The sequence below is a fragment of the Lycorma delicatula genome, chromosome 11, assembly GCF_047948215.1.
Source record: "Lycorma delicatula isolate Av1 chromosome 11, ASM4794821v1, whole genome shotgun sequence".
Lineage (NCBI taxonomy): Eukaryota > Metazoa > Arthropoda > Insecta > Hemiptera > Fulgoridae > Lycorma > Lycorma delicatula.
In genome coordinates, this window is record NC_134465.1 from 67,664,855 (window position 1) to 67,676,943 (window position 12,089).

Sequence of the window (12,089 nt, forward strand, 5' to 3'; positions counted from 1 at the left end):
TATAATTAGTAGCCTAAATAACAACTAAAAAATTGAACAAATTTGTTATCACTGATAAAGATCTAAATGTAACAATTTTTTAAATTTTATACATATTAATCAACATATAGCATCATGGAGAACTCTTCGAGTCATGTTGACTCATTGCATCTTTTGGCACATTATGCAACTAAGTTTAGTTCAAAAATCACATTTTAAATTACAATTTTTTTTAGGCTGTAGTTAATCTGCTGCACGTAGGGAAATTATTATCAGTGGAACCCGTTTGAATATAGAAGAAATATCTCATATGGGTGGAATGTGCTGTTCTTTCAGTAAAAAAAATGGCTTCTCTTAACTCTAAATAAATTTGAATATAAATTAAACATCATGTGGACATAGTCATTTGGATTTGTCATCAGACTCCATTCCTACCCAGGGTTGCAGAATAAATCTAATTTAAGAGTTCCAAATCATAACCAGGTAAATTCTGCTTTTCTTAAGTACATATATTTATATCTTCCTGTTGTAAATTGATAGTAATATTAATTTTATATTGTTATGTTTTAGGTGATACATCCAGATGGTAATGAAACAGAACTTCATTTAGGTATGGTTGGTAGTGAAAGTATTAAAGAAGCTATTATTGCTGTTATTAACAATAATCCAGTGGCAGTCACATTAAGTAGTTGGGGTACTAGTTTAGCCGGGGGTACGGTACGTTTAATCGCCGTTATACCCGGCAATAAAACAACTTTCTTATCTGCTGGTGGTTCAGCTGCTAGTTACCATAAAAATTTTACAACTGTACAGGTAATTTTTATCTTCTTACTAATATTTATTCATTTTTTATATTTATTACAAGGCACTACTTCCTTGAGTTTCATTCAGCAAGATGACTTCAAGATAGGGACATCATTATTGCATTTTATCTGCATTTTCTCATTATGTAATAATGAGAAAACATGCCTACCCCTTCACAGGCCTTTTTTTCGTGTATTACTGTAGTTTACAAAGTAATTTTGTTAGGTTGCAGCTTCTGTTAAGGTTATGATTTCAGTTGTGTTTACTGTAATGTGCTATAATATTTTTAGTGGCTTACATACTTTGTTGATGTTTTCTCATACTGATCCATTATTGTTTATGAGATATATAATATGATAGTTTTAGAGATATTTGTGTGGGTATATGTTAAAACACAAAAAATGTTATCACTAAAGAACTATTTTACACTAAAAAAAAAAAACTGTTGTATTTATCATTCCGCTGGATTTTGTAAAAGACACTGAAGGATTGAATTTACGTAGTGAAATGTAAATTCATTAGTAGATATAATTATTTAAAGGAGGTTTATTTGGATTAAGAAGATTTGATTTTGTATTTTACAAGATATATTTTGTAAGATCTAGTCCTGACAAAAAAAAACATGATTTTTCAGAATTTTTTTTTTAACGTGGTCACCTACAATTCAACACATTTAAACCAATGAATTTCCATTTTTTTAATACTTTCATTATAATGCGATTTGTCCAACTCAATTTTAACCTCATCATTTGAAGTGAATCTTTGTCCAGCGAGCCATTCCTTTAGGTTTGGAAAGAGAACAAGTCAATACAACACTTTTGAAAGCACTAGATGCATAGATCATGGTGCAATTGCATTATAATGAGAAAAAATACTTTCTTTGTGGTCAGTAGTTCAAAAAGTTGATCCAGTAGTGAAGCATGATATTCCTTGATGTTCTGCCTTTTTTCAGGAAATTTATGAACACCGTACCAAAGGAACTGCATCCCACTCACTGTTAGCATTGTTTTTTGATCTCTGGTGTGTGATGGTGCATCCATGTTTTATCTGCTATTGTAAAGTGTCAAAGAAATTCAGCAGATTCATGTTAGTCCAAACACCCTTGAGCAGTGTTCAATAAAATGCCTTTTGGTCAGCTGTTAACAAACACAGCATCCATCAAGTGGAAACCTTACTCATACGTCGTGTAAAATGTAGTGGATACAGTCTATCAAGATGCTTGTGATATGAACAACACTCATTTAATTCAGCATTGTGGATTTTTGCGATGATTTCATTGGTTGTAATGGTTTTTGTTAGTTTTCATCATCTTAAATGGATATACAATCTCACATTTAAATTTAGTAGCCCACTTTTTTACCATTGAACTCAAAGGGAAAGAAAACTTAAACTTTTCAGTATAACCATTGGCATTAAAGCATTTAAAACAAAGCACTTCATAACAGCTCAAAGTTCAGTTTTATCGATCTTTCAGAAAATGTTAAAAATTTGTTAGCTTTACTTGATCACCACAAACAAGCAACTAAATGCTGCTTCTGAAACTTCACAGCACTCCATCTAAGAATCATGCTTGAGAAATACATCATAGACATTGGGTCATACTTGCACCAACTCTATCAGATCGAGATCTTAAGGAATAAGCCTAGAAAAAATACAAAAAAACTCCATATAATCATTGCCTACTGTTAGTAGGCAGTAATGCAATATTATATCACCAAAAAACATAACTTTTTTGACAGTAGTCAATTTAAAAAAAGTAAAATTATACATAGACAATCTAAAAATATCTATCCCCCTATCCATATAAAGTCAGTCAGTTTCATTTTTTATTAGCTTAGTTTGAAACAACTTATATTTGTGTGGATATATCTTGTAACATTTAAAATGTATGAAAAGAATAGGAATTCCTACAAAAATAAAATTCAGAGTAGGATTTTAAATGCAAGAAAAGTTTACTCTATGGAAATGTATAAAAAAAAAAATATGGGAAGGAAATGTTCTTTATCTAATTGCCAAAGATTTGCATCTCTGATAATAAATTTGAAGTAATTTTCTGTTACTTTATAGTACATTCGTAATAGATAGATCCTTCCAAAATCATTTAAATCCAGTAATGAAGGTAGGATTTTTATCAAACAAAATTGCATCCAACTAGATGAAGAGAGTGTCTAATGAGCGGGTAAATAACATCTTCCCCATTAGCATCTTTCATTTGTTCATTATTCATATCCTAAAATAAGCCAGCTGTAAGTGTCTGTTGTTAAGGTTATATCAACTTACTATCAATTAATTGTTGTAGGGAAAAATTGAAAAAAATTACTGAAATTCCCAAAACCCTTCTCTATATCTAGAATCTTAAGTTTGATTGACCTTTCCACAGATACCCAGTGATCTAGTGGGTGCTCTCATCCCACTGACGAAAGCTTATGATTGCACCAGTAATTTCAGAGGTACACAAGTTCCATAACAAATGACAAGGTTTCTTGATTCCTGGAGGGAGCAAATGCATAATAAGAACTTTTTTCTCTGGTAATTGCTGTAAAAAGCATTAAGTGGTAAAATTATGTTCAGAAATATCACACGCACAAGCTTCAAGCTTATGTGGTGGAATCACAAAATAAAAGTATTAGTAGAAATGTATGCAATATATTTAAGTTTATTGATGTAAATATGTTAATTATTATTGATTTTTGTGTTTTGTTTAGCCAGTACCAGTGGTACATCCCAAACATTTTGCTGTATTTCATTTGGAGGTTCTTGCTGGTCAAAATCCTGGCTTATTAGATGGTTCCATTTGGGTACGCACAGAATTTGAAACGATAAAGATACAAACTAGTTTTGAAATACAACATGGTTCTCTTATAGTTGAACCTCAGCCTATTGTATTTAATAATTGTTTTCCAGTGAGTATTGTTAGTATTATTATTTTATCTAACATTTCAATTTTTTTTCTTCATATTATATGATGTATGTGTGTTCTAATTTGTGATAGGTATGAGTAAATATATATAGATTTATTTTTATTTTTCTGGCTATATAGTTATACTGTTAATTTATACATTATGCTATATAGCTATACCATATACTATATGAGGGACAGTACGCTATCAGGGTTTTTGCACATTCATGACATTTCGTGATCCCTCTAAATTTTAAATACATAATATTTATGTATATTAGTATTGAAAAATTCTGGAAGGATCTGTGTACAAACATATTTGTAAGTGTGTTGGCCTCTTTCTTCTAGTTTGGATGTAATATGGCAAAATGATTTCTGTATTTAGAGCATTAACAACATTTAATTTCAGTCATAATCAGTTTAGGGACAAGGAAATGCAGATCTTATGAGTTTCATATTTCAAAATTTTATTTAAAAAATAGGTAAATTTGTTTCACATAATATAATGCCTCTTAGGTATCTAAGAGGCTTTTTGATAGTGTTGAGCTTATTTCCAGTAAGTGAAGGGATGAAAAACTTTTTTGTCATTTTTTGATTCAGTCACATTCTTATACTAATTAGATGATTCCATTGATTTAATGTATCACTTTGATTATTGATTTGAATAATAAGTTTAATTTTGTACTTTTTTTGCCAGTTATATTTTTGATATCTGAAGACTAGATCGAGCAATAATTGATTTTTATGAAATTTTTTTATAAGTAGAATAATTTTTCTATATGTCTTTACTTGAATATTTATATTATATTAATGATCCGCTTAATTCTCCTCTGACAAGTCTTTAGAAGATCAAATTTTTATTTAGGATGAAAGCAGCAATTTACTGATGAACAGTTTTCATTGGTTTATGTAAAGCGTTTACAGCATTAATTTTTTCTCTTTTCAGAAGTCAAAGAACAATCCAAAAAGGCTTAGCTTTCTTTGAGGAGTACCATCTCCAGAGTTTTTGGGTAATTGTATCACAGGTAAATGGGAAATTTTGAAAGTAGTAGTGGGCAATCCTGAGAAGCTGGTAAAAAGATAGGAGTGGCATCCTTCTGTGCATAACTACCTGCCATTTAGTAATCATGGACCAGTGGCTCGGTATGCAATGTAGATCTGCCATGAAGGCATTTTACAAGAACGGTGACAGTGTGACTGCTGCTCAACAGGAATTCTGACATCATTGCAATTTAGGATGTCATGGTTGTGTTCTATCTTGTCACGCCATCAAGACGGATTGTGAATTTCAAGGAGATGGGTTCAGCTCTAAAAAAGAAACCACTGGAGGTCAACGAATCCCAGAAAGTATTGAAGCAGTTTGAGCTTCAGTTGGAAGGAGCCCCTGACAATCGGCAATAGGAAATGAAACCATCAGACTGCGTGATGAATTCCCATGGGAGTTTTTCAAACTGCCATGCGAAATCTCAGCATTCGTTTCCAGGAATGCATACGTTCGAATGATCATCATCTTATGGACATTGTTTTTAGAAATTGAGATTTTTGTGTCAGGACACTTAATTAACACGTGTAATTTACTTTTTTTTTCAACAATAAAACTTGTAAATTCATTTTTTTTTTCTTTTGTGAGAGTTGCTTCAAAATTTCCCATTTCTTGTGCCATACTATATCTAACAAAATTATAAACCATTCAGTTAGTTCCTCACTGGATTTTAAGTGTATATTCAGTGGCTTGGCCAGCAGCATTACTGATTAAAGTAACTTCAAGTGAGTAAAGTAACTTCAATTACTTGATTTACTTTACTTGGTTCAATTAAAGCCTAAGCTAGAGTCTTGATTTTTATAAGAATAGTAAACTACATTTTTAGATCCCTATCACTAAAAGTTATGGAACTTCAAATAAAAAGTTATACAAAAAAAAAATTAGTATTACTAATCTGCCTTAGCATAGAATAAACCAACCGTCTTGTTGTATTTACTCAGTTAATGGCCTTTTATTTGGCAGTAAATGATAAAGACTAAAAAACTTTAATATTGATAACATTTTTATAGGAATTTGCAAACAAACCCAGTACTAGTTGACTTTTGTTTTGTTTTATGATCACTACCATTATGAATGCATCTGCTTAATTTTATGTGAGATTTTATTCTGTTGTAATAAAAGTAAAGCTATAAAAAGTAAAACATTTTCTATTATTTATTACATAATGTGTTTTTTTTTTTTGTTTAGGGTAAAATATGCATGGAACCGTTATCTGTGAAATCACAGTTTTTAGTTGGTATGACAGTTACTGGTGTCTCATCGGTATCTGCAGATCGACGCTTTAGTTATTCTGCTTCTAGTCCACTGGTTGCACCATCATCCACAAGTCATTTAGGTTTATTATCATGGGACGCTGAGGAAGGCGATTTTAGTTACTTAGGAATTAAAAATAATACAGTGGGTAAGTGAATTTATATTCAATCATATTTTGTAATTTATTGATATTTTTAATTATTTATATCACTATACAATTTCATTTTCATTAGTCATTGACAGTGATTTCATTGATTTGATGAAATCTTTTCCTTTCTATTATGTATTCATATTTTCTAACTCAGTATATTTATGTTTATTTTCCTTTTATTTTGTATAATTAACTCAACAGGTAAGATTTACACCAGAATTTGAATCCAAAACGAAAGGTTAAAACACTACCACTCCACCACATGTTAGCAGACTATAGTTATCTGTTTTTTATGTATTCTAATTTTGTGTTCCCCATATATAATATTCACTCTTTACACTTTCTTCTGCATTTAAACTAATTATGAATGTCTTAATGCAAAGAGAATTTTATAAGATTCATGTTTAATATATTACTAATTTATTCTTGGAATCAAAATGTCATGTATGCAGCACTCTTCATTATCAAGTAAGTAAACAAATATCAGCTGCCAAAGCCATCTGTAGTAAATTGGTTCCTTCCAAACTTCTTCTTTACAACAAGGAATTAAGTTTTACTGATTGCTGCTGGCATATTTTCTAGAGTTTATATCTATAGCTAAAATGATTATTTATTCAGTGTGATTTTTATTTCTCTTTTCAACATAATCTCCAGCAACATTAATACACTTGTTCCATCTCTGATTCAAATTATGCGTTCACAAAGAAATTTTTGTCTTGATGTCAGAACCAATCAGCACATTTTCTGTGACATTGACATTGCCCATTAAACTTCTTAATATGTAGCACATCCCTGAGTGGACCAAATGGAAATCCCATGAGACCAAATCAGAACTATATGTGGGGGTTAGGTAATATTTCGTGATGCAATTTGTTGAAGGCTTCTTGAGTTACCTGAGTTGTATGACACCTGGCGTTTTCTTGAAGTAGAATGTTTCCGTAGAGACCTAGGACATTTTCTTAGTACTGCTGAGCTTCACTTTGTTGATAAAGATGCCACAATAGTATGCGTTGTTTATTGTTCTCTGCTTTTCTACAAGATCAACAAAAACCAGGCCATTTGCATTCCAAAATATCATATATAATAATCAAATAAATATCATGATTTTTTTCTGGTGATGGTTAGATTTGTAATTTTTTTCTTCACAAGTGAATTCGTGCACTTGTACTCCGTACTCCTGTCTTTTTGATTCTGATTCAAAATGGTGAATCTGTGTCTCATCAGAGATAAGAATATTGGGCAAAAAAAATTTCATTCCTGTTGATACAGTTTTAGTTTTGTGCTCATGGGAAATCGTGTCTCCTTACAGTGATCTATCAACTCTTTTGGAATCCATCTTGAATGTGTTTTATGGTATTAGAGCATGTTGGTGATAATGTTATGAACTGACCGACACTTGTAATTTTTGAGCCAGAATCTCAACTATAATCCCTCAGTCTTCTTGGATGAGAGAGTGTACGCGAATCTGAAGCACTGAAGTTGAAACTTCAATTGGACTTTCAGAGCTGTCCTTGAAGACACTTAAGTTTGACTACCTTTAAATTTTTCTATTCCCCTGAAAAAATTTCTTTGGTTCATATAATGTCAGTATTGTTTGGTCATACAAGAGTAAAATGATAACTGGTTTTTTACCTTTTTAAAGCAAAAAATGGATCACACCACACTCTTCAACTAATTAGTAAACTTCAAGAAGACTTCCCATTGTGAAATGAGATTTTATAAACAAAACAATTTTACTCAACAAAAGTCATTATCACAGGGATACTAAATTACTGTTCTGAAAGTATTATAACGCTCTTACCAACTGTTTTGGCTCCATACGTATTTGTATCTTTAATTATTGAATTATCCTCTTGTTAGTAAACGTTTTGCCTCTTTTTTTTTAAATCTTAATTTTTGTTTATATTTTAAAATTGAGATTAATTAAAAGTGTTCATGATTTGTTACCCAACAATCCCATTTTTTTTTCTTGTGAGGTTCTACCTGTCAAGGTTGTCTTTTTTCAGTATCACACTTCCCCGAGCTAGACAACCCTCCCCCACTCCAGGTTAAGGCTGTTATGACCTCTTCATTTTAAATTTTATAAAACTTCATAATTTTCATCCTATATATATTAAGAGCTGTATTCTTTTTGACTTTCTTATTGTCCATGTAAATTAATTTGGTACTATTTGTTTTTGTTGACAGTTGCTTTAAATTTTTTCCCAGTCTTGTAATTTTTACCCAGATTAAGTGTGAAAGATGCATGAGATACTAATATTATTTTTTAGAGAGTAAATAGTGAGAAAATGTTAGGTGGAAGGTTGGTTATCATGTACACGGTGGATTTTGGCATGCTGATATGTAATAAGTAATCGATTCAAAGAGGGCAACAGGAAACCACTTTACTTCCCATGTTTCCTAGTAAGCCTGAGAACAAGTACATCAAGTTATTTTTGAGAACGGTTATTTTAGGTCCCTTAGGAGTGATTGTTAACATTGTCATCGCCTACAACCATTGTGATTATGCCATTCTAATGTACATTGTTTATTTTTCACTGTTGTGTAAATATTTTTGGGAATTTATTTGTAATTGTTAGATTTGTGTTGGGTGATATGGGTGTTGTGCTCTGGAAATAGGATTTTCTGCCCAGCCGGTTTACCACTATCAAATTGTTTATAAGTGATATCAATATTTACGAATACACGTGAATATGTGTATTTTCTTTTACTTTAGCTATTCAAATGGAGTTTTTCTGTAATGATTTGTGATACTTATAATTTTAATGAGTTAATTTCAAAGAATAATTTGGGCATGGAAATAACTAATTTTTATTAAAACAATTGAATTTGAATGTAAATAATGTATATTAGTCATTTTAAAATGAAATAATAAAAGATGATATGTGAAACATGACTCAGAGGAAATTAATTGCAACAATTATATTTGTAAATATTTCAAATAGTCATTTAAAATTATTTCTTTTGGAATGTTAAATAATATAGAATATTTATTTGTGTATAGTTAACTATACCTGTTTACGCCATTCTGGCGTAAAGTTTTCCGTTATTTTCTACGAATTCCAAGCTAGGGTAGGTCCCGTTGCTTTGTTACAAGGAATGTTTGAATTCCACTTGGTTTCGTATTGCTGGGTCTGTAAAGCCCACCTGTTTTTATTATTGTTCTTGTGTTCGACCCTCCCACCGTCATCCTTAGCGACCGCGCCTATTATTCTATCGAGTTATTTCTGACTACCCTTTTCATACACCCGTTATTTTTTCGTCCCCTTACTAATACACACACACACACTCTCCTGTCCACTACCTGGATCTGGTTGCCCCCGCCTTTTTTCGCCATCTTTTCGGCAGAGTAAATCCAACTTCTCACCACTGCAGTCGCCTAGGGCAATACTCTCCTGCAAACTTTGTGGTAACACTCACGCTCAAGCAGAATTTCAAACTCATCACTACACATTTGAGATTCCACGCCTCATTCTACCACTAAACCACATCACGCCGCTGTATTCCTGATTCACCGTGCAGACTACGCCCAGGACTACATAGGTATTCTTCTGTACTTGCTGTTACGAGTTCATCTCTGGCAAATATTTGTGTGCTACAGGCAAGTTCAGTTTTTCATTACTCATTACGTTAAACCTTTATGTTATCATTCAAATTTGTGGAACATTCAGTTCATCCTACCTATGCCGTTCAAGTTTCAATTTCACTTTAGTACAGTCACGACAGGTCACTTACAGAAGGCTGTCATTGTTCAGCTGCAACCCATTTCACGTGCTCAATTAAGTTCAGTGTGATTATATTGTAATTTAACTCTTTTGTACTGTAATATTATTGTGTCTTTTTCTACGTCAAAATAGAATTACATTTTTACATTATTTAACGTTAAGTTTGTGGTTCATAAATCAGGAAAGGCCAATGCCAATCAAGATTTACGGTAATTTGTTTTTCTAAGTTTATGACATTTGTTCATTGCTAATTTTTCAATATTACAGCATTTGTCAGTAATGCAATAGTTTTCAGACATACTATGTTTATTGATGTCATATTTTTCTAAAGTTATAATTAAAACTAAGGTGTTTCATGTTATCCTTCAGGCTTTGTCAAAAACGTATATTGTAAAAATCTGTATTTAGAAGCGTGTACTCATGTATTTTTTCAGTTAACTATCATTGTTCAGACGCTGATTTCAGCTGATGTATTAAGTAGTTTTTAAGGTTATAATAATTAACTTATATCAAGTTGTTCTCATTAAAGTCCAATTTCTTTTGGCAAATACTAGCTGTGTGTTTTTTTTATTTTTTAACTTTACCCAACAATACCACTCCACACTGACGTCATAGTAAAATAAGAAAATAATGTATGTTAATTTTAGATTAGTACCTCCTGTACATTTTCATTTGCTATTTAATTAATCGATTTTAATAAAAGAAATGTTTTTAAACAGTATTTTTACTTTCCCAGCTATCATATTAACAGGAAAGTATATAGAACAGTCAAAAAAATCTAAAAATATTGGTCTTTTTTATATTTTGTGCTTTGAGGAAACATTAAAAAATAAAATTTGTAAAAAAATAAATTGTAAATGATCTGCAGAAAAGAATCTTATTCCAGTGGTCCCGAGTCCAAAAAAAATATATTTTGTCAGAGAGACATATGTATATTGGCCTGTTAACTCTGGATCCCATTGACCGACCTTCTTCAAACTTGGTAGACAGGTACTACCTTCAGAGGAAAGAACATATTAAATTTTTTGAAAAAAAGGGGTGGGTTCATAAAATAAAATGTCGACTGGAGTGCTTTAGCAAAAAAAATTTCTTATAAAAGTTTTTTTTTTATCAAGATCACAAATTACCAAAAAAATTTATTTAACACTCATCCCTCCCCAAAAATTGATTACATATTTTTAATTATAGAAATTATAAAACTTTTTTGCCCATCCCACTCTACTGGTAACAAAAAATACTTTTTTAATTTTAAAAAAAACTTTTTACATGTATTTTAAATATAAATCCATTTTGCAAGTAATCTTTTGCATTTAAAATGTAAAAATTGTGATTTTTTTGATCCCATGCTCTTCAGTATTTCTTGAGGGAAAAAGTTAGCCAAAAATGTTCATCATCTTACCAGAATTACAATTTATTTTGAAAATATGTTGTATTTATGTAATAAAAATATTTTCATCATAGTCAGAATCATTAGTTATTAATGTTTTTTGAATGAAATTATCTGATGTTGATGGTCAATTCTTGTCTGCTTCAGGATTGTTGTTAGTGTCATCTACATAATCACTTGATTTGTCAGATACTACTGTCACTTGTGATACTACTATCAACACCTGACAAAAATTATCTGTATTATAATCCTCTTCTAATTTTCTACAGTGTATTCACTTAAAGGTGACCTGATTCTCTTCATTGTCAATTTTATAATGCAAAACAATGAATAAGCAAAGAAACACAGCAAAAATCAACACAAAAATTGAATCTCGATAACCTCCATTAATTCAGTTTGTCAACAAACAACAACAGCTAAACATGATAAACTACGATTGATATTTCACAAAAATATCGGTACAACGATATATAAACATATATATTAATAGACTAATACATGGCAGTTCATATTATATAGCTCTGTAAAACACACCATATGTTGCATAAAAATCTTACTCAATGCCCTGAAAACGCATTATGTTAAGCTTGTACTGTAAACATCTGGAAAATTAGATGTTAGCATTGAAAGGATCACCTTGATGTGTGTTCCTGACTTTGTTGCTAAAATGTAGCATTATATAAATTTTTAACATCATATTAATCACAATATTTAGGTAATAATTTGTACTGCCATGTCCAGTATAAAAAAAATGTTATTAAGTGAATAAAAGTTTTGGTATAAAAATCTGTTCATCCAAGAGTAAATAAATCATTAACTTTACCATTTTTGTCACTTTAGGCTCTAAA

At 30.9% G+C, this 12,089-nt stretch overlaps 1 protein-coding gene across 1 annotated transcript in view; it reads left to right on the forward strand.

Annotated features, from left to right (window-relative positions):
* Tmem131 (Transmembrane protein 131) overlaps positions 1 to 12,089 on the forward strand; it is a 125,486-nt gene that overhangs the window by 54,093 nt on the left and 59,304 nt on the right. Inside the window, exons 10-12 of the mRNA XM_075379066.1 lie at positions 550 to 792; positions 3,489 to 3,686; positions 5,913 to 6,126. Of these exons, the coding sequence (XP_075235181.1) occupies positions 550 to 792; positions 3,489 to 3,686; positions 5,913 to 6,126 (655 nt within the window). The remainder of the gene's footprint in view (positions 1 to 549; positions 793 to 3,488; positions 3,687 to 5,912; positions 6,127 to 12,089) is intronic.